This window comes from Bacillus rossius, chromosome 16 (assembly GCF_032445375.1).
Source record: "Bacillus rossius redtenbacheri isolate Brsri chromosome 16, Brsri_v3, whole genome shotgun sequence".
NCBI lineage: Eukaryota > Metazoa > Arthropoda > Insecta > Phasmatodea > Bacillidae > Bacillus > Bacillus rossius.
In genome coordinates this window covers 29,536,063-29,560,129 of record NC_086343.1, presented here as the reverse complement: position 1 = coordinate 29,560,129, position 24,067 = coordinate 29,536,063, and the positions used below count along the sequence as shown (strand labels likewise).

The 24,067-nt window shown below is 40.2% G+C and overlaps 1 protein-coding gene across 2 annotated transcripts; it reads left to right on the top strand.

Moving 5' to 3' along the window:
- Positions 1–847: 847 nt before the first annotated feature.
- Positions 848–22,645, top strand: LOC134540150 (uncharacterized). 2 transcript variants are annotated; one of them, XM_063382687.1, is made up of 4 exons: positions 852–1,113; positions 4,253–4,339; positions 7,322–7,474; positions 20,942–22,645. In XM_063382687.1, the coding sequence occupies exons 1-4, from the start codon at positions 1,111–1,113 to the stop codon at positions 21,152–21,154; spliced, it is 456 nt and encodes a 151-aa protein (XP_063238757.1). In that variant the 5' UTR covers positions 852–1,110; the 3' UTR covers positions 21,155–22,645. The 2 variants fall into 2 exon arrangements, 1 of the variants encoding a protein (XP_063238757.1); XR_010076415.1 differs by having other exon boundaries at positions 848–907; positions 4,253–7,474.
- The last annotated feature ends 1,422 nt before the right edge of the window (positions 22,646–24,067 follow it).

Genomic DNA, 24,067 nt, shown 5'->3' with positions numbered 1-24,067 from the left:
GAATCTGTGCCTTGGATATGCAACATTTTTCTTCCTGGACTGCCAGTAGTCTGCTCTGCTGGCTGTTTTGTGGCGCTCTCCCTGGCAGGGCCCGTCAGGCAGAGGCGTCACGTCAACTGCTCGAGAGGTGCCTGCCTGATTGTCGCCAACTTCGAGTGCGTGGAGTGATCGACTCGACCCGAAACGCTGAGGCTCCTTGGAGGGGGCCTTGCGCACTTGGGGGCCCTGCGTACACCACCGAGGCTCCTTCGCGGCACCCAGAGGCGCCGGCACAGCTTGGGGGATGGTTCCTCTGAGCAACAGGCGGGCCCCACTCCATCACCGTGCGGTTATCGTCTTGCATCCTTCTTCGATACCTCTCGCCTTGAGCACTGTTCGGCGTGAGCGGCTTCTGCGCCTGTGATGCGGGCATTCCGCCCTTAGCGCGCCGCTCCGCTACTCGCCGTGCTTGGTGGGAGGCTCGCCTTCGACTTCTGGATGAATTCAAGTTGGAAGCCTGTGTGTGCTCACTTGTGAAGACTGTTTCGAACCCATAGGAACAGCTGGACTGTTCATTGCATTGTATTCAGTTACTCACCATACACTATCCTCGGCAGAAATTGTTTTCATTCTGCACCTGATGGCAGCTTTAGGGGGCAGGGTTGAAGTGGACTGATCGTCACTTCAGTACTTTGAACGCCGCGCGCGCGCTCGTTCCTGGCTTCCCCTTTCCCCTTCCCCTCCCTCCTTTTTCCATCTGTCTGCTGTGACGTCTTTCCCCCCACCTCTTGCGATTGCCTTGCGATGGTGGCGCCGCCATGGGGTCTGTGCCGTGTTCAGCTCTTAGTGCTGTCGCGGGGTCGTTCGCCAGCTACCTTCCTCGGATGCAGTCGCAACTGCTGCTTCTCGTGATGTCTCTTCGTTACCGGTAGTGTACTTGACTTGATTGTGTTGTCCGCGTGGGGGCCGCGGGTTAAAAGTTAAAGATAAATGGTGGCTTCTCATGTAATTAATTTCCTTAGTATGGATTATTTGGCTACCACTATCTAAATTTAAGCTGTATTTCGTTTTTGGCTTGAGGAACACCGTGCACTCCGGATCGCCCCTATTTGATTGGGCCTTGGGGCCGTCATGGTAAGTTGACCATGCTTCTAATTTCTTGCTGTTTCTGTCCGGCCTTCCGCCATTTCCCCGCCTGCCATGGAGATTCCGCTCACGGTCGTGGACGGTTTCGTCAGACCTGAGTTGCTTGTTTTTATTTTAATTTAGTCCGGGATCTCAGTGGGCTGAGTGGCGTTGTTTGACCGTGCTGCCGCGGTCCGAGGGGGTAGCACGACCCGCGCGTGGATTGTTTCATTGAATTGTCTTAATTATATGTTTTTGGGTTTCACATCCGCCCATTGTATTTTGTGGCTATATTCATGCCATTTGAGGACGTTAATTGCTTGTCCCGTTCTTAATTGATATTTATTTGATGTTATAAATTGATAACAGAGATAAACTTATAATTACATTGCCTGTACCCTATGTTAATAGATTGCACGATTATAGGAAATTCATATGTATGTTAGTGAAGAAAGGGAACATTATGTGGGTTCCCCGACTGTTACTCTTGCTGTGTGGTTACATCAGAAACAATATAAAGTCATTTTCGCTATTTCTGTTTTGCTGACTGCCTTTGGGACACCTGCCCGCACACACCCGTCCTCTTGCATCCTCCCCTACCAGAAGGGGACCCATTCGTCCGCATGTTGTGTTTTGGGGCGGCTCTCAATTAGGACGCCGCTACAAACGGCAGGGAGTAAAGGGAAAATGAGGTCATGTTTTATCGCAGGTCTTCAGGGAAACTATAGATTTGTTTGTTGGGGATGCTCTTTTTGATGTTCTAGCTTTTTAGGTAGTCTTTCACCAGCTTAATTGTTTTGTGGCTATTCCCAGGGCAATCGAATGTTGTCACTTTGGAAAGGGGGGCGGGAGAATATTACTAATTTTGATTCCTGCAACAAACTGTAAGGAGACTGGTACAAATTAATGAAGCTTGCCCACAGGTTTCCGAATGTTATCGGGCCAGATGATATGGCCAGACTGAATGTTGAGTTTATCTCTTATGTACATGTACCAGCCTTACCAAAACAGGAAATAGATTCCTACTAGCACAGTGTCTCTCAGCACAGGCAAAATTATGTGGTGGTTTTTCCTGTGCTCTCAAAACTTTAGCTTTCTCAAAAAACTAGCGTAAAATTGAGAGAAAAAAAATTCAAAAAAAAAAGTTTACATTGTTTTCTTTTTTTATAAAATTCAAACACTATGGATTGAACACGAACTATTTTATTTAATAATTTAAATGCTTATTTAAAATTTTTATGAAAAGTTTGAAAAAAAAGAGAGGGGCAAATCGCAATTTAACTAAACAAAAATTATTTTGGATGAATTTCAAACTAAACACTCTATAAATGTTTGGAAAGAAAACAACATCTCTTGGATGATGCATAGATTTTATTGGATTTATCACAGAGGTACAGAAGGCAGCACTGTGCGCCCTTCAGTTGCTGAGAAGTCTTGATGCGAAATGCACTCGAATCTTCGAGCCAGATGTAGCGGCAGGGCCTAATGTACCAGCAGGGCCAAATGTAGCGGCAGGGCCAGATGTACCGGCAGGGCCAAATGTACCGGCAGGGCCAGATGTACTGGCAGGGCCAGATGAACCAGCAGGGCCAGATGTACCCACAGGGCCAGATGTACCGGCAGGGCCAGATGTACCGGCTGGGCCAGATATACCGGCAGGGCCAGATGTACCGGCTGGGCCAGATGTAGCGGCAGGGCCAGATATACCGGCAGGGCCAGATGTACCGGCGGTGCCAAATGTAGCGGGCTGGCTGATGTAGCGGGTGCGAACTTGCGGGTTAAACGTTGCATTGTGTTCGAGTCGTCGTCGTCATTTGTTTTACGTCAGGTTTTGGGAAGTCGGAGAAGTCCAGTTGGCAGTAAGTATTGTCCATTCGGTAGTCACCAACGTTTAGTTTTCTGCCAGCCATTTAAAAAATTTTAAAAGTCGTAAACAATGTATTTTCAAGTGGTGTCCATCTCGCAGTCAGTAACGTCTTTAAGGGTGTCATATGTATCCATCAGACAGTCAGACTGGTCTTGTAAGCTGTCAGAGTAGTCCATCTGGATGATATTCGAGTCCGGTCGGTAGTTAAGTGATTCTGGTCTGTCTTGTGTTACTTGTCGAGGTGCAGTTGGACAGTTGTAAGTCATGTCTTGTTGTACAAGTCCTTGGCTGGTCGGTCTTGGACGGTCTGTCCCTGTTGCTTCAGTCACTGATCCTGCGGAAGTTAATCATTCAATTTTATTAGGCGCGCTATGTCTTTAAATTCAGTTGCATTAATTAATTGTAACTATGAATAGATTTTTAAGCTTAGAATAAAAACTCTATTTACAAGTTTTACCAACTGAAATAAAATAAAGAAACCTAAAATTGGCGATAAATATAACATAAATAAAATTAAGTCTGACATTAAATTTTCATAATATTTTAGTCCTAACTGTAGCTTTTCACAAATAATTATATATATTTTTTTGTAATTTTAACATTGAATTAGTATACCTATTAAAAATAATACTTGTTAGATTAAATTTACGCACTTAAGTTTATGGAACACGGAAGAATGAACTCAAATTAAAAAAACTAAAGATATTAATTAAGTAAAATACACGCCTTCATTTTGTTCAATTAGAAAAAAGGGTTTTACTTATGACAAGCAAAAAATTGCAAAAAATAACAAAATAATAATTATTCGCATTGCTTGAATTGTGAAACGATAGAATAATTTGCTTTAAAAATAACAATAACTATATTATTTGCAATAAACCAATATTAGGAGATTCATGACCCTAATCAATGGTGTTTTATTTAATTTTTTTCAAAATAAACTTTTTTTCTGTTAGAAAAAATAATTTATTTATCGAGATGTGCTTAACGGAGAATTAAACTAGTAAAAGGTAGGAGTGCTACAAATTTATCCACTCAAATAATAAGGAAAAATGTTAAAGATAAATTTTTAAAGCACAATATTAAGTTAGAAATAATTCGATATTGTAAAAACAAATGTTAATGATAGAACACTTTAACTTCAGTGAATTTATTGTCTTTATTAGTAATTTTCAAGCACAATGCGGTATACATACAATAATTGCCCATAATTATCATTGATGTTTCCTGTTGTGTAAATTGAAATAATATTTGCGACATGTAGTTTCCCGCCTGAGGCAGGGTCGGCATGGATGGACACTCACAGCAGCCGGCTGCCCTACCCGAGGGACAGACCTGTCGCTCCGGCCAGCCTGGAGAATGTGTGAGGTGAGTTTAGGTAGTGTGTGGAGCAGCGACGGAATGAATTGTTGGGGAAACAGGAGCACTCCAAGAAAACGTAAAGGCTACAGTTACTATTTTACACTAATGTTTTATATATGCAATCGATAGATTATGACGAGAACTGAGGATTGAAAATGAAACGAAGGTCGTATTTCTCTGAGTCAAACGTTATACTAAATGGAATTTTTTAAACTCAGCAAAATGACCTCTAAATGAAGGCGCTTCCCCCTTCACCACGTGCGATGCGTCACAGTCCTTCACTTAGCGTATCGAATTCTTTGATTCTTTAGCTATCCAGTGGTGTGATTAAATTTTGGATGGAGATTATAGATATGTAGCTGCAAATTCAAACTGTATCCCCCGAGTTTGTTATTATTCGTATTTTGAATGGCCTCCCAATATAGAAGAAATTTTAAAACATATTCAAGACCGCGGCCTTAGTGTCATTAACTGTAGCTGCGGCCTTTCCTCGCACGACAGCCCCCCTCCCCTAGAGAGCTGTTGCTGGAGTCGCCCTTGTGACGAATCACGGCGCGAGCTGCCTCGGCCCCGCCTCTCCGGGACTGGAGACTCCAGCTCAGCAGAGCGCGGCCCACGCAGTACAGCGGAGTCGCCAGAGACCAAGTGAATGTGGTCCGCGGCGACCCCGGATAAGGAAAATCTCCGATAACTCGGATAGGATAATCTCGTCTTTCAGTCGGCACGACATGCCATTTATTTCCTGGTGATGTTTTACCAGCTTTTCTACTTTGTATTTTATTTCACGTCACTTCATGACTTGCGCAATTAATAAATGAAATTTTTTTAGGTTACCTAACTGTTAGATCGTTTTCTAGGTCCTTAAGATAATATAGGTTGTCCATAAAAGAAAGTCTTAGTGTAAATGTTACATTATATCAGTTAAATTTCGATTAATTACAACAAATCAAAAAACCAATTTTATAGGTGTACTAAACTAGATTTTCCATACAAAATGTTCAATATTTCCAGATTTAGCTATAAGGCACACATCCAACCTCAAGGCCATTTCTTTCTACACTTGTTTATCACATCAGGAGTAATGCTTCTTTAATTCTGACTCTCAACTTTGGCAAATCATTAGGTAGCCTAAAATGACACATTTGTGTGGCATTTTGTTAGATGAACGTGAAGGCCAGCGAAAAAGAGCTATGTCGACTCGCATTGCCTATACCATATTCTGGATGTTTTTTTGGCCAACATGGCGATATCACAATATAACTTTAAAAGAAACGCACGTTCAACTGAAATACGGATTCACTCTTAGTGAATCGCAGGACACAAAACACAAAAACTATTTACGCTCTGGGGTCGCGCCATTTTGTGCAGGTGGCGCTGCATGCGAGAAAACAAGAAGCTATACTAGCGCATGGGCTTGTCTAAAACTGTTTTGAGTTACTCTTCAATTGTGACATCGGACAAAACCTCTATGAGCCCGTCTACAATAGTCCGAACCTGTGCGTGGTCCGTGTCCTTATCCGAATGTGTGTGACGTCACATTGTCTCACCGAAAACTACCCTGTCCACAATTGCGATGTCCGATGTCTGCATTAACTGATTTCTAAAGTTGTCACCAGAGCGCAGTAAATGTGCCAAACCAAATGTTTTTGTTTATTGTTTTTGAAGCTTTGTAGTTTGAGATTGAACTTATGAAAATTGTGGGAGTTCAATATTATATATTTATTCAGTAAGGCAAATTGGCAAATGTAAATGCTAAAAAATGAACTCATATCACATTTCAAACAGGAACCGGAAATTCAAATATAGTGAGTGTTCTGTTCTCTTTCTGTGTCCGAAGTACACAGGTTGGGACAAAAAGTTCAAATTGACGAATGTCTTCCGACCAGGTAGGTTCGGACCTTCGCCCACTTGACGAATGACGTCAGAGTGTCACGTGGACCAATCAGCGACGAGTGTCCTTCGGACACAGTTTCGGACATTGCTATTGTAGACGGGCCTTATAACACATACAGTTGATACTGTTAGAATGAATATTTGGGACAGTTTCTTATGGACACGGAGTGTTTGAAGAGTGTTTGCCGGTGATGGCGCTGCGGGCGAGCTCGGGGCTCGGACTGACCTCTGCGCGGGTCCGACTTGAGGATGCGGCGAGCCACCAGCAGCCAATCAGGCAGCAGCCGCACGCACCAGACCGGATACAGCCGAGCGGTACCCGAGCTGCAAACACAACAACTCTCTATGCGCTCGACCGCACGGCACAGACCAACCACTGCATCCCGTGACAGTCGCTGTCGTCAGCGACTGAACAAGCTGTTCCAATTTCACACAAGTTTACGGACTTTTTAATTGTGTTTTGCAAAATAAAAGTCAGCATAAACTAAACGAATTGCTCTTCAATGTTAGAGACCCGGTATTTCAGGCACGTTATTGTTTTGGTTGCAAGGATAGACTGCAAACTCTGCATTCCTTTAACGACTGTATCACAATGCTTTCGACACTCCTCTTTACAACGGTGGACCAGTTAACTTCATCATCGTGGAAAGCGAGGGCCCGAGTCACGATGACCCATTAAAAAGAAGAGGGAAAAAAGAAGGTTTCGCAGTAGCGAATCAGCCAGTGGGCAAGCAAGTAGTGTATTTAAGAACCTTCCCAAAATTAATTTTTGTATTTTCCGGGTCACGATGCATGGTTCCGGATGACTACACATTCGTAAAAGCTACGCCGTCTTTCTAATCCAGAGCAACAACGGACGTGGAAGGAATGTGAGTGTTTTTGTTCTGGGTGTAAGAAGATTTCGAACGTTCAATAAATATCCCAGTTGAATTTGTTAAGTCAGCTCTAAACTCACACATTTACAAATGTACAAACAGCCGTGGATAATTCGTGGCCAAGGTTCCTTGTCAGTTCCAGGCGAACACTCACAGCAGCGCGTTCGGAATTGTTTTATCTTTTGCTTGGATTGCTTGTGGTGGTTGTCTCGTGTGACAGGCCTTCTGCACTCACCCCTGGGCCCTGTTCGCTACACGGGGCCGCTTCCTGGGCAGCAGCGGGACGTCGGATTTCCTGTCAATATCCAGTTTCCGCTTCCGTGAGGCCGCAGCGACTTGCAGGTGGCCCCTGCAAGCAGCGGTCCAAACTATGGTAAATATGTACAGTCGCGGTAGATGCCAAAAAAAAAATTCTTAAAATCTGGAAATACTTTTATTCTGTGCCCTTTCACTTCCTCTTTTCAAATCAACCGGCGGAGATAAGAAATTCCAAATACTTTAGGAGATATCGAATTTTTAAATTTCATCATATGTAGAGTCGCGGTAGATGCCAAAAAAAATGCTAAAAATTTGAAAATACTTTTATTCTGTGCTCTTTCACTTCCTCTTTTCAAATCAACCGGCGGAGGTAAGAAATTCCAAATACTTTAGGAGATATCGAATTTTTTAATTTTCATCACAATACCTGCGTAGTATGCGGCGATCACCATTGTTTCTTGTCATAGATAATAAGGTTTCTTGTTTACGAGTATCATGTTTCTTATTGGACAATTTTGTCACGTGACTGTTCCGTGATTGGCCAGTATTCAAATTAACCAATAGGTGATATTTATTCCGTGATTGGTCAGTATTCAAATAAAACCAATACGTGATTATTTATTCATTTATTGTTCAATACGATGTTTAATTAATCGGTCAACTTCTGCCGTGAACGACTACATCATTTCCTTATAGTGGCAAAGGAAATGTACCCGCCTTCAACTTAGGTGAGTTTTTAACGTTTCTAATTTTAAAGTATTATTTTTTTATTTGGATATTGTTGCGCAAGTAATAAGTAAAAAAAATTACGTGAGTTGTTAATGTTCATCATTTGTCCGGGTTTTGTTAGGTCAGGTCAGTTACATTATAAATAATTTAAAACTAAAGAACCATTAAATTAAAATCACATTATTTTTAATGTCCGCTTAGTTTGAAAGTATTTATAATATAACTGACCTGACCTAATCGACCATTTTATTTATTACGCATTCACTAACACACGTCAAAATAAAAAATGGCGACGTTCCAAGGGTTAAACGGGCGTTGTATTGCTAAATTAAAAAATTCGATATCTCATAAAGTATTTGGAATTTCTTATCTCCGCCGGTTGATTTGAAAAGAGGAAGTGAATGAGCATAGAATAAAAGTATTTTCGGATTGTTAGCATTGATCGCGGAAGAGAGATGAAATCGGTTGTATTTTATAATTTTGATCAGTGGGACAAAATTATGATGTGCAAGGTCTGCAACGACGCTGTTGATTGGACACGTTAAGACTCGTGCAAAAAGAATGTGGCAAATGAAACACAATTCAGAAACAAAATTGGTTCTCTGTAAATTCGGTTTACGGACGATAGTTTAATGTGACGTCATAACAAGAAATTGATAAAACGACTGCATACTTTTATGAATAAAATTGAATAATTTTTATTGAATTATCATTAGTTTGTGTTTATACAAATAAGGAGTGAAATGAAATCTACAATTTAATTGATAGATTTACTTTTATTTGCACTCATTAATTCGAATATGTTTATTACTTTAACGAAGAGATTATTTAAACTATAATTTTATACATGTTTGCTATTTAACTTCAAGATCGTCGAGAATGTTTTACGCTTTTTCGCATTTACACATTTAATGACGAAATGAGTTCGTTCTGAAATTAAACGTAGAATATAATAAAAATGCCCTTGCAGTCAATAAATTAAGTATTAGTAAGTTTATGAAAGAATTTCGTCTTTAATTTCCAAGCCAGACGCTCGTGGTGCGCTGGGGCGAGATTAAAATTCGTCGAGAATATTTTACGTTTTTATGTCTTCCAGTGCTCAAAATGATATGCAATTGTGGCCCCGGGCACGAAACTTTATTTATAATTCATTTATAATAATGCCTCTCGCAATAAACAAAGGGAAATATGTATTAACGAGTGCCTGGTTGCCGCGGAAACGGATAGATAGCGAGATTCGTTCGGTTCGCGTTCGTCATCTTAGATGACAACACTGTAGGGGATTAATATTATTTCGTTTTTATAATACAATTTTAAACAAATACGCATCCCAAATACACCAAACTTATTTATAATGTTTTACAATATTTTATAAAACATTGTGCAAAAGATACCGGGTGTAATTTGAATTATTATGTGTAACCGTAAAACACTATTGTTCGTACAAAAACGTATTTGTAAATTCAACATTACTTTTGAATAACCGTACCGATTGTGCTGAAAATCAGTAGGCAATCTTTAAATTACATAATATTGATAATTCAAACGAGGAAAACGTGATTGAAAAGTCAAATCGATGGTTGTTCCAATCGAGTGGAAGAGAGATTGATGCGGCGCAAGCGTACAATGAGCGTAATGGGACACATCGTAGTGGGACAATGTGCGTTACGGGACATTTTTTCGTGCGTGCAGCCGGCGTTTATAGATTTATTAGACGTTGTCACTTCAAAAGTTAATTTTTTTGTGGCTTTAAAACCAATTAAATAAAATATTTATACGATAACTTCATGCTTTAAGCACGCGCATATTTTAACTAAACACTCTCTTTTAATATCTAGCATTTATTTCGAAATAACTTTACCATCGACAGTGCAAGCTCTTACATATGTTTTTACTAGTCTATATTTCTATATAATTATTGTACAGTGGGGATTGTAAGTTTGTTTGCAGAAAAGTAACTAAAAAATTGCCAGACTAGTATACAAATTATTTTTCACTGTTATGAAATTACATAATTCATGCTGAACAAACAACATATGTACACATAAATTTGTTCGTTACCAAAGTTAGGTGTTATGACACACGAAAGAGGTATATAATAGGGGCTCCGAGATCAGGCTTCAGGCTGTGACCCGAGAGCCGGTCCACCATCTCTGATTCTGATGTCACGGCGGCCATCTTGGATGAGCTTAACGTGACACAGCGTAACGGGACACAGTGTAACGGGACACAGCAAACGGACCAAGATGATCACGGCGGCCATTTTGTATCCGCCATTTTGGATGACGACATTTTGTTTTCTCGAACATTCCGGCATTGTTTTTTCCACCATTTTGAATTATGACGTCACCGTTGCAATTTTCGTTACTGTCGCCATCTCTAACTGTTTTATTTATTATCCGATTTTAATGATTTTTTTTTAAATTATAAAAAAATCCATTTAGTAAAATTTCAATAAATATATTAAAAAAACAAACATTTACGACACGGAGCTCGGAGTCCTCGGTTCTAACCCGGCGAGTGCAAAAAAATAAAAATGACGATCGATCCTTCCCCCGTGGTGGCTGCTGGCAGACTGACTCCCACCACTTTTTTCATAGCATAAGTATATATCGCCAGTGAGCATGACGTCATGTCCGCCATATTGAAATTTGGACACCATCTTGAAAATCTTTATTTATTATCCGATTTTAATGAAAAAAATTCCAAAATTCATCAAAAAATTAACTTATTTGAATTCTGTTTGAGTAGATCGATGTACGTGCTTGGTTCGATTCCCGGCGAGAGTAAACTGTCGAACCTCCTCCATGAAAGCTACCTAGACTGATATACCACCAACAATACCAAGATACATAAAGCATCAGCTGGTATGATGTCATGTCCGCCATCTTGTCTATGTCCACTGGAGGCCGCCATCTTGTCTATGTCCACTGGAGGCAACCATCTTGTTTTCGTCCGCTAGAGTGTGTTAATACCATGTTAGTAGAATTATCTGGTCACCACACCTTTGTCCTCTACTGCTAACATTGAACTTTGACCTTGACCTTGAACTTGAAATTTAACAATGACCTTATATGACCTTCACCTTGAACTTTGACCTTGACCTTGAACTTTGACCTTGACCTAGACCTTGAACTTTGTCCTTGACCTTGAACTTTAACCTTGACCTTGAAATGTGACCTTGACTTTGAACTTTGACCTTGACCTTGAATTTTGACCTTGACCTTGATCTTTGACTTTGACCTTGACGCCCACCATGGATCCGACATTTTAAGTTCAGTACATGCTACCAGGAGCTACCACCTGCTGGAGTACACCATCTTGTGTGTGTACTCGTATTATAGAGTACATTTCCATCTGGATAATTTTATTATAACCCGCTACAAAGCGGTAATAATTTATTACCGAGGTTCCGCCGCCATCTTGAAATTTGGGTGCCATATTGAAATTGTGTAATAATGTAGCTAGAAAAGCGGGAAAAAGTCCAAAATTCATCAAAAAAATCACTCATTAACTTACATATTGATTCTATCCGCTCCAGTTCTTATTTCGATACTCGATCGATACAATTATGTTTAATTTTATGAAAAAAAATAATAATTTCAATAAACCACGTTCAACATTCTTAAAGAGACTTTAAATCCTCTACTACCATCATCCTATCAGACATCAAGACCAACATCTTGGAATATTCGTAATAATTAACCTAGAAATTCAGGAAAAAGTTAAAAATTCATTAAATAAATTTGCAAACACTATACAGATTAATTGGGTCGACTAAGGTCCTTGGCACGATCCTGGACGAAGATAAAATAAATTTAATTTAAATACCAGAAAAGTGTAAGGTTCCAGAAATAAAAAACACCACAAAGTCTTTTACAAACATAATATTTATTACACAATTTCTATCCTACTACAGGATCACTTGCGAAAACCAGCAATCTTATAAACATTTAGACCTGCATAGACGTGCAACGACTACTTCTTAGCTCCAACAGCTCCAAATGCTACAACAGCTCCAAAAGATCCAAATGCATCAACTGCCTTTTCTTTCAACATATCAAATGATATTGGGCTACAATGCTACGAGTCTAAGAGACTACGTGGCTACAAGGCTACGAGTCTAAAAGGATCTAGCTGGTTCAAAATTATACATGGCTGCGAGACTACATGACTAAAAGACCGCATGGCTACGAAACTACATTTCTATGTAGCTACATGGATACAAGTCTACTCAGCTCCAACACGCAATATACATACAGTACACACAGGAAACTGAACGTACACACAGTACACACACAGGAAACGGAACGTACACAAAGTACACACAGGAAACTGAACGTACTCACAGTACACACACAGGAAACGGAACGTACACACAGTACACAAAGGAAACGGAACATATACACAAAGTACACACAGGAAACAGAACGTACACACAGTACACACAGGAAACGGAACATACACACAGTACACACAGAAAACAGAACGTACACACAGTACACACAGGAAACGGAACGTACACACAGTACACACAGGAAACGGAACGTACACACAGTACACACAGTACAAACAGGAAACGGAACGTACACACAGTACACACAGGAAACGGAACGTACACACAGTACACACAGGAAACGGAACGTACACAAAGGACAAACAGGAAACGGAACGTACACACAGTACACACAGGAAACGGAACGTACACACTGTACACACAGGAAACGGAATGTACACACAGTACACACAGGAAACAGAACGTACACACAGTACACACAGGAAACGGAACGTACACACAGTACACACAGGAAACGGAACGTATACACACAGTACACACAGGAAACGGAACGTACACACAGTACACACAGGAAACGGAACGTACACACAGTACACACAGGAAACTAAACGTACACACAGTACACACAGGAAACGAAACATATACACACAGTACACACTGGAAACGGAATGATCACACATACAGTAGCGGAAACACACAGGCTAAGTTGGAAATCAGAATACAAGAAATAAAAACATTAAATTTTTATTTTCAATATTTAATTTCTTCTCAACATTACACAAATACAAGTAAAAAAAGCCATTATTGTATGTAGCCAGCTTTCCTCAGTTCTTTGAGTATGAAGGATATTTCTTTGATGCACGAATAGTTTCCTGCACAAAGGGAGCCATGTATAAGTCTTAGCCGGTCAACCAATATGTTTGGATCTTTCCATGATGTGTAATAAATCTCTTCTACCACCATCTTACTTGCTTGTTTATTATAAATACTGTTAATATCACAATCGTCCCAGTGATCGTAATAAGCATTATCAGATTTATTTATTATAACACGACGTTTCCAACGTTTCGGTCTCAGGACATCGCCACATTCTTCGATCTTGTCAGCTCTAGGTGCTTCATCACAGTCTATGCCTTTGTCAACAGCCTCAGAGTCACTGTAACAATCACTGTAGAAGACATCCTCTTCACCCAGATTACCGTATGAATTCACTATCGATGATGTCGAAGTGTCTTCATCGTCTTCATGCTTCCTTTTTAGGAGTCCGTCATTTTTACAAAGAATGGAGGATCTACTGAATATAGGCTTGAATGTATTCTCACCTTTCACGGTGTTGATACTTCCATTAGTTTCAGTCTTCCCGAAGCCATTAACGTCCTTCAATTTATGTTCTTCCTCACGATCGGGTGAGCTAATACCATCACGCTCAGAACAAGGAAAATTATTGTCGTAATGCAGATCACTCTTCTTTAGTCTATTGTATCCATCGGTGTCCTCTATGCCGTAAGTAGTCTTGACTTTACATGTTCTACCATGTCTTTTTAAGCTGTCAATTCGTGTTAACAACCTGCTACAACGATTACAGCTTAACATGTTGCGTAGTGGGTTTCTAGCACAATCATTCTTCTCATGACGTCTAGCATTCCTACTCATGGCAAAATCCTTGCCACAGTATCTACAGCGGCTTCCTTCCGATTCAGCTGCAGATAACAAACCACGATCCATGGTAGCTTCTGTGACTAATGTTAGATACAAACTGTCAGTTTTCTCCAATTGGAACCATTTCTTAAATAGAGTTTTTTAAATATTTCATCAGCGAGAGTTAAGTTATCTAATGCAATGCAAACTGATGCAAGTAGTTCTGGCTGTCGTCAACAGATGTCGCCACGTGTTGCTTGCAGGTAAATAATATATATTTCATTAATGAGGGATGCGGAACGCTCACTATCGATCGCAAAGAAAGGTTGGCTTCGATAGTCTCCAAGAACTATGCAGTTTGTCCTTCATGTTAATGCTTCTAAGCTGTCTCAAAACATATTATTTGTCTGAGTAAGGTTATTTTTTTTTAAATCCACCTGATAAAAATATTGTAAGTGCTGTGCCGTGTATTGGGGATTTAGGCACGTTTTATTTAAAATTTTGTAATCTTAAATATTTTTGGAAATATTTTTTTTTCTCTCATTTTATTTCTTTACGGCCAGGTCATCAGCCTCTGTTCTCAAGCGAGCTGATTTTCTTTCCCAGCATCATGCTAGGCTAGCATTCTGGCTAATATTTCTCCCGCCTTTAGGCACGTCGGGGCCGGTAACTTTATTTCTTCGCGTGATTACCTTTTGCCTAGAGCAGCTTGTGAAGCAGTGCTGAGCCCTGCTAACTCTGTCACGAATCGGTATAAGGTTCACTAGCAGCAAGACACGACAGGAGGATCCCGTGGGCCTTGTGTCCCACAGACCATGCGTTTTTTGAAGCCATCCCCCTCCTGCTCACCCACCCTTTCTTCACAGAAGAGAAGCCAGGAGCGACGACCGCACGGGTACGTTAACCGAAGTCAAGGCCATCTCAGGCTTGACAGCCGCAGTTACGATTCTGGACTTTAACGACATCTAGTGACGGCTGTCGTCACTAACGCCACTTGTGGGCGTCGGCAGCGCCGACACCAGCGCTCGCGTGGAGTTAACGACAACCTCTCTCCCCCTTATGTCTCAGGCCGCTAGGTGGCACCACTGGTTACTCCATTACCCCCTAGCTTGACACTCTCGTCGGTCACTAGTCGATTTATTAGTACTTCTTCTCGCCACCAAAAGATAGCGCCTCAGTCGCGCAGTCACTCCAGTAAGATCTAATTTTTATATACCGGACACCTTCGGGTGGACTCGGTAATTTTCGGCTAGAGTCTACCCCCCCCCCCTCCCCCGTCCCATTCTCTAGAGACCCCGCGCCGATGATATTCTGGTGATATCCCGCTCTGAACTTACTTCGGTGCGTGCCTCCGGACTGATTGGTACCGTTTATAATTGCGATCTTCGGCGAATCATCGACATCGCATCGTATATTATGTAGTCTTTTCAGACTAGAGGGATGAAGTCCCTATCCAAAATTAATATTAACCAGTCAGTAGTTTAGTTGAAAGTAGAGAACCTTAGTTTTTTTAATTATATATACTTATTATTTTTAATCATGATGACTTCCATGTCTACCGCGAATCGTGGTTCGGGTTTTCGGAGACGAGACGCCCTCTCCTGAGCGCCAGGACCAACACCCTGTTTTGGTAAGTATTGACGTCATCCCCCCTTTTATTTCCCTCTATTGGCCTTTTGCGCCATTTAAGTATACTGTCTGGAAACAGGTCTAATTCTTTGGAATTTGGACCTCTGTTTCAGACAGGGTTCCAAGTTTGGGGCAGCCAAAATCCTCTGCCAGGACCTCTGGAGTCGGTTCCTGAGCAGAACCCACCATCTTTAGACCTACCACCTCGATTACCGTCTACCTACAGCCCCGGGTGATACCCGCATAATTCTATTATTCTATTCACGAACTCAAAACAAAATAGTGTAACCCAGTTAAGACAGCGGACAGTAAAAGCAGTTCGAGGAAAAGAAATTTATATTATGATTTGCAAGGATTATATGTACAACCTTTAAAGTTACCAATGTTGATTTCATTCATGTTTTTTAAATATTGTTATTTTTGTTAAACATTCAGGGCCGGCCAGATAGTAAATAAGTTCAAAGAATATAATATAATAAGAGTAATTGTGAGGAATTTAAGTAAGATCACTTATCAATTAAAAACAGATGTTACTAAGGAAAATTTAATCTATAAAAAAAAGAAAGAACAATGTTTAATAAAATAAGGAAGTCTATAGACGTAACAGTTGTTTTTATTTATTTAATATATAATAACGATCCTTTTCCTCCCAAGTATTCATAGGGAGTCTCTAAATTTTCTTTGTTTACTCCTAGTGTCGCCTCTGATGTTGACTTTGATAGCTAGTAATTGAGGGCCCCAGTATTCAGAGCTTCCAAATCTTTTTATCTAATTACTTAATTATTCTTTAAGACACTTGGGGTATTACAGTGCAGATTTATTGACAGAATTTCACTAATTAAATGTAACTCTGAATAGAAATGACATGACTCATTAAGTAAAAAATTCTCATGCAGAGATAGATTTCTCACAAATAATCAGGAGCACTCGGAGAAAACCATCAGATGTCTAGCCAGGAATAATCAGAAACACTTGGAGAAAACCATCAATATATTAACAAGAATAATCAGGAGCACACGGAGAAATCCACCATAATATTAACAATAATAATCGGAAGCACACGGAGAAAACCACCATAATATTGTCAAGAATAATCGGAAGCACACGGAAAAAAACCACCACAAGTTTTCATTGATATCATAAAAATATTGAAAAATAAATTATTTAATAAATAACAAAAAAATTAATAAAAAGTTTTAAATGACAAAATAAAATACAAAAAATACATAAATTCTGGCTTGTACTAGAACTATATCTTTGCTCAACAATGAGAAGTTCACAAGCTAGCAGAATCTGTTTATGTATTTTTTGTATTTTATTTTGTCATTTAAAACTTTTTATTAATTTTTTTGTTATTTACGAAATTTTTTTTTCGGTATTTTTATGATATCTAAGAAAACTTGTGGTGGTTTTCTCCCTGTGCTTCCGATTATTCTTGACAATATTATGGTGGTTTTCTCCGGTGCTTCCGATTATTATTGTTAATATTATGGTGGATTTCTCCGTGTGCTCCTGATTATTCTTGTTAATATATTGATGGTTTTCTCCAAGTGTTTCTGATTATTCCTGGCTAGACATCTGATGGTTTTCTCCGAGTGCTCCTGATTATTTGTGAGAAATCTATCTCTGCATGAGAATTTTTTACTTAATGAGTCATGTCATTTCTATTCAGAGCTACAATTAATTAGTGAAATTCTGTTAATAAATCTGCACTTACAATATTTTTATCAGGTGGATTTAAAAAATAATAACCTTACTCAGACAAATAATATGTTTTCAGACAGCTTAGAAGCATTAACATGAAGGACAAACTGCATTGTCCTTGGAGACTATCGAAGCCAATCATCCTTTGCGATCGATAGTGAGGGTTCCGCATCCCTCATTAATGAAATAGATATTATTTACCTGCAAGCAATACGTGGCGACATCTGTTGACGACAGCCAGAACTACTTGCATCAATTTGCATTGCATTAGATAACTTAACTCTCGCTGATGAAATATTTAAAAAACTCTATTTAAGAAATGGTTCCAATTGGAGAAAACTGACAGTTTGTATCTAACATTAGTCGTCACAGAAGCTACCATGGATCGTGGTTTGTTATCTGCAGCTGAATCGGAAGGAAGCCGCTGTAGATACTGTGGCAAGGATTTTACCATGAGAAGGAATGCTAGACGTCATGAGAAGAATGATTGTGCTAGAAACCCACTACGCAACATGTTAAGCTGTAATCGTTGTAGCAGGTTGTTAACACGAATTGACAGCTTAAAAAGACATGGTAGAACATGTAAAGTCAAGACTACTTACGGCATAGAGGACACCGATGGATACAATAGACTAAAGAAGAGTGATCTGCATTACGACAATAATTTTCCTTGTTCTGAGCGTGATGGTATTAGCTCACCCGATCGTGAGGAAGAACATAAATTGAAGGACGTTAATGGCTTCGGGAAGACTGAAACTAATGGAAGTATCAACACCGTGAAAGGTGAGAATACATTCAAGCCTATATTCAGTAGATCCTCCATTCTTTGTAAAAATGACGGACTCCTAAAAAGGAAGCATGAAGACGATGAAGACACTTCGACATCATCGATAGTGAATTCATACGGTAATCTGGGTGAAGAGGATGTCTTCTACAGTGATTGTTACAGTGACTCTGAGGCTGTTGACAAAGGCATAGACTGTGATGAAGCATCTAGATATGACAAGATCGAAGAATGTGGCGATGTCCTGAGACCGAAACGTTGGAAACGTCGTGTTATAATAAATAAATCCGATAATGCTTATTACGATCACTGGGACGATTGTGATATTAACAGTATTTATAATAAACAAGCAAGTAAGATGGTGGTAGAAGAGATTGATTACACATCATGGAAAGATCCAAACATATTGGTTGACCGGCTAAGACTTCTACATGGCTCCCTTTGTGCAGGAAACTATTCGTGCATCAAAGAAATATCCTTCATACTTAAAGAACTGAGGAAAGCTGGCTACATACAATAATGGCTTCTTTTACTTGTATTTATGTAATGATTAGAAGTAATTAAATATTGAAAGTAAAAATTTAATGTTTTTATTTCTTGTATTCTGATTTCCAACTAAGCCTGTGCGTTTCCGCTACTGTATGTGTGATCATTCCGTTTCCTGTGTGTACTGTGTGTATACGTTTCGTTTCCTGTGTGTACTGTGTGTACGTTTCGTTTCCTGTGTGTACTGTGTGTACGTTCTTTTTCCTGTGTGTACTGTGTGTACGTTCCGTTTCCTGTGTGTACTGTGTGTATACGTTTCGTTTCCTGTGTGTACTGTGTGTACGTTCTTTTTCCTGTGTGTACTGTGTGTACGTTCCGTTTCCTGTGTGTACTGTGTGTATACGTTTCGTTTCCTGTGTGTACTGTGTGTACGTTTAGTTTCCTGTGTGTACTGTGTGTACGTTCCGTTTCATGTGTGTACTGTGTGTACGTGGTGTGAACATGGTTCTTGGCTGATGAGTCTATATAAGTGAGACCCTGGTGATATGGACTTCAGTCCGTCTCTGGCTGCGGTGATGAACGTATCGGATAGTTAGACTTGTATAACATAATAGACCTGTATCTAGCTATTCTTGAGAACTCGATGGCATCATTACCACTATCTACACCAACCTGGATCGAAGGTCTACCATCATCAGTGCAGAGCACGATGACAACGACGTCTACAGCTACACCTGCTCTCTCAGCACAGCAGGAGATTTCGACGCGTGCAACATCTTCCTCAGAGCAGACCTCAAAGGCTTCAGAAGTTAACATGTCAGCAGTGTTACAATGGTTGTCAACAGTTCCAGTGGCATTGATGAAGGAAGGAGCATCCAGCGGTGTTCCATCACCCGACTGCACGTACTGTGAGAAGATCAAAAACTTGAAATTACGGGATTATGTAATACACAATTGTAGAAATAACTCTGAACGCATTAAATATCAGTGCAACAGGTGTTTAAGCAAGTTTATACTCTATGGAAGATTAAAACGGCACCTCAGGAATTGTGATAGACTGGTTGTACATTCATCGGAATCAAGCTGTATATTTTGTAACAAAACATTAGCAAATATTCAAAGTGCACAACGACACGAAATGTATCACTGTCCTTTTAATGAAGTCGATAATTCGTCTTTGTGTGAAAATTGTGGTGTACCAATATGTCGACCTGATAAACTGAATAGACATTTCAAGTCATGTAAAGGACTTAGTCCGTATAGTAAGAAGACTGTTTGAATCGAGAGATCCACAAAACTTTAGTAATTTGTCTGTGTATTTTTTTGTACTTGTAGTAGTGTAGTACTTATGTAATAAAAGTTTTTTCAAAAGAACTTGCGGTGTTTCTTATTTTCTCAAACCTGACACTTTAGTGGTATTTTTTTTTAAATTAAAGTTGTTTTGTATCGGCTAGGGATCGAACCTAGGACCTTAGTCGATCTAATCAATCAGTATATAGATTACGAATTTATTTAGTGAATTTTGAACTTTTTCCCGCATCTCTAGCATTAAAATTATGAATTACCAGAATGTTGGTCTTGATGGCTTATAGGATGATGGTAGTAGAGGATTTAAAGTCTCTTTAAGAATGTTTAACATGGTATATTGAAATTATTTTTTTTTTACATAAAATTAAACATTATTGCATCGAATGGGTATCGAACCGGGAATGGAATCGATTGAATCAATATGTGTATTAATGAGTGATTTATTTAATGAATTTTGGAACTTTTCCCGAATTTCTAGCATTAAAATTACGGATTTTCAAGATGGCGTCGAAATGACAAGATGGCGTCCATAACGATAATTGCAACGGTGACGTCATCATTCAATATGGCGGAAAACACATCGCCGGAATGTTCGAGAACACAAAATGACGTCATCCAAAATGGCGGATCCAAGATGGCGGATCCAAAATGGCCGTCGGGGTCAAGGTCAAGTCCTGATAGAGGCTTAACTGAGGCTTGAGTTAAGGATGCTTAAGCCTCTTTAAGGACATTTCTAACTGCTGGAATTTTTCAGGACTAAAACGGGAAATTTTCCCTCGAAACGGGAATTTTTCCCTCGAAAACGGGAATTTTTTTCTTAAAACGGGAATTTTTGAGTCATTTTGAGGAATTTTTGAGTCCAAGATGGCCGCCGTGACGTCACAATCCCAGATGGCGGACAGACAATCACAATCCACAGCCTGACGCCTGGCGCAGGATGCCCTTTTATATACTACTGTTATCGTTCCTCCCCCCTTCTTCCTCGTCGCGGATGCCGTGCCCACAAGAGGATCTGCGCAGCTACGGACCTGAGGCTCCTCCGCCTGCCCGCTCCGTCGTGGTCACTGGTGCCCGCCCGCTATTCGCTGCGTCTACGAGGCCGCCCGCCTCTTTCGCTGTCTGAGTCCGTGGATGCGTCCATGCGACTCCGTCATTCGGAGTTCCGAATTAGCATGCTGCTGTGCGGCTCTTCCCTGGCTCACCCTGAGGTGCCTACTTGAGTCGCCGCGGTTGATGGATGATGTCCCTGGGTGAGCGAGTGGGCGGCTGCTTTGACGTGCTGGCGTGCCGGCGTGCTGGCGTGAGATTCCATTCCGCCAGTCTTGAGCTGAGATGCATGCCGCATGCGAGCCTGCACGATGCACGCAATGGCATCTGGAAGCCCTCGTCCCCTGTAAGCATGCAACCCGCTCGACAGGGGAGCGAGGTGAAGAGTCGAACCTGCCAGGCGCCATCGGCGTCAGCTGCTGTGGGGACGCCTGCGGCAGTTACGTCCGGAATTGCGTCTGTCTGTCGACGTACGAGCTTTGGAGCTCGTTGCTACAATTTGTTTCAAAAATGAACTTTCCTGGGACGTCCCTCAAGATCAAGAAAAGTCTTCAGCGCTGAAGATGCTCCTTTTGGTCTTTGTATTAGACCTATGTAATCCTTCAAGAATCCTTGGCCATTATATATGGAGTGTAAACCTTGTATGATAATAAGTTTAGACTGACAGTTAAAATTGTAATCGCCATGAAATTGAACAGTGACTTTGTCTTGAAGATGGAGAAGGCGGTGGGTACCGTGGTTTAAGGGCAGGGGAGATGTAGCGGTTTGAACTGTGCGCGCCGCATCGGCCTCCGCCACTCCGCTCCCCTCCTCCCCCCCTCCTAGTGGTTGTACTATGTCTACTTGTTCACCCCCCCCCCCTCCTTGATTGGCGCATGCGCGCGCTGCGGCGCGATGTTATAAAAGGAGCTGCAAATTGGTCAGGAGCCTCTTTCTTCCTTGATTTTAGTCAGGCTCGGTTGTCAGCTGTTGTAATCTACGAGCATGTAGTCGGTTAGGTTCAGATTGGAACTACGTGGGTGTGCGACCTCAGGGGAAAATGTAAGTTGGTTTGAGTTGTGTGTAAGGCGGTGGCCCTTACCTTACTGTAGAGTCATTTATTCTTAAATTGTTTTGTCTAAATTCCTTTTCGGCCGCCACCTTGAAAATTGTTTATTTTGAATTAATGCATTAATGTAACTTCACTGTCAACTTGGTATTTATTGGTAACTGTCTCCCCCTGAGACGTCGTTGTACGTATTTGATTAATTCTCATTAATGTAAATTCCTTCTGTAATTGTAACTGCACTTTGCAGGAGTTCTGACAAACGTAATTATGTAAAGTATTTCCTTAATCGTAACTGCACTTCGCAGTAGTTTTGTACAACGTAATGAATATAACATATTTCTGTTATTTTTTAATTGTAACTGCACCTTGCAGCAGTTTGAAAAATGTAAAAATGTTTGGATTTAACTGCATACTTGCCACTGCCTTTGCTTCGCGTTAAATGCGCGTTGTATAATGGGATCGCTTACGGTGTAGCCGGCTTACCTTCGAAACCCGTTTTGTCTATAATCATTGTTTTTGGTTTTTGTATTTAGCCTTGCTTAAATTGTATTAATTGAACTTCATCAGTAACCTAATGTTATGATTTAATGTTTGAATAAAATGTCTGTGTACCTGATACCATTGACCTTGCTTACCTAAACTGCTCCGTTCATGTAAACCCTAGTCCTAGCCAGGTTCTGGCCAACTATCCCATGTTCCGAAGGTAGATAAGCTTTACAAAGTTATGTAAGTTATAAGTGACTAACAACAACTTCCATTTTCTTCAATAACAAAAACAAACACCACGTTTTCAAAAAGGAACAGAAATTTCTAATTTCGTGAGTGTTCTGTTCTTTTTCTGTGTCCGAAGTACACAGGTTTGGACAAAAAGTTTAAATTTACGAATGTATTCGGACCAGGTAGGTTCGGAACTTCGCCCAATTGACGCATGACGTCAGAGGGTCACGTGGACCAATCAGCGACGAGTGTCCTTCGGACACAGGTTAGGACATTGCTATTAAAGACGGGCCATTAAAAACTTATGTAGTCCACCATGTTTATTTCTTATAGTGGTAGGTCGGAAATTAAAAATATATTGTTGGGTGCAAATCGGTGGACGATCGTTAAATTACATAATACAAACGATGAAAATATGATTGAAAAGTCAAATCGATTGTTTTTCCAATCGAGTGGAAGAGAGATGCCACGCATGCGTACAATGAGCATAACAGGACACATCCATAGTGGGACATCCGTAGTTGGAAAAAGTGCGTCACGGGACACTTTTTCGTGCGTGCAGGCGGCGTTCCTCGATTTATTAGAAGTTGTCACGTCAAAAACTATTTTAGTTAATTAGAATTATCACATAGTAAGTATTGACATTAAACGAGGTGTCCTCTTTTAAGACCTTCGAGTTATATTGATGCCAATATATAACATGTAGATAATACTATTAGCAACACATGAAGATCTTTAGGTCTTATTAAATTAAAAACTTTCTCTGCATAAAAAGAATTTAATTAGAAAAGAATGGAAAGAATGCAGAAAAATTGGTTGTCTGTAGAGTCGGTTTACGGACAATAGTTTAACGTGACGTCATAACAAAACATTGATGAAATTATTGCACAATTTTATGAATAAAATTGAATCATTTTTATTGAATTATCACTATTTCGTATGTTTACAAAGAAGGAGTGAAATCAAATCTACAACTGAATTAATATATTTACTTTTATTTGCACTCATTAATTCATATATTTTTATTACTTTAACGAAGATATTATTTTAACTATAACTTTTATACATGTTTGCTATTTAACTTCTTCCAATCTGTGTTATTCTCTTAAGGATAGGACGATGATAGGAAAAGTAGCAAACTAATGGGAGTGTTTAAAGTTTAATGTGCCTCGAAAAAGTCATATCGATGGTTGTTCGAATCGAGTGGAAGAGAGATTGATGCTGCGCAAGCGTACAATGAGCGTAATGGGACGCAGCGTAACGGGATAATGTGCGTAACGGGACACTTTTTCATGCGTGCAACCGGCGTTTATCGATTTAT

What these genes read in the sequence shown, in the direction of transcription:
- LOC134540150 (XM_063382687.1), top strand. An exon ending in CAGCCTGGAGAATGTGTGAG is followed by an intron (nt 4,340 to 7,321) that starts GTGAGTTTAGGT and finishes CTCGTGTGACAG; the next exon opens with GCCTTCTGCACTCACCCCTG. An exon ending in AAGCAGCGGTCCAAACTATG is followed by an intron (nt 7,475 to 20,941) that starts GTAAATATGTAC and finishes CGTGCCCACAAG; the next exon opens with AGGATCTGCGCAGCTACGGA.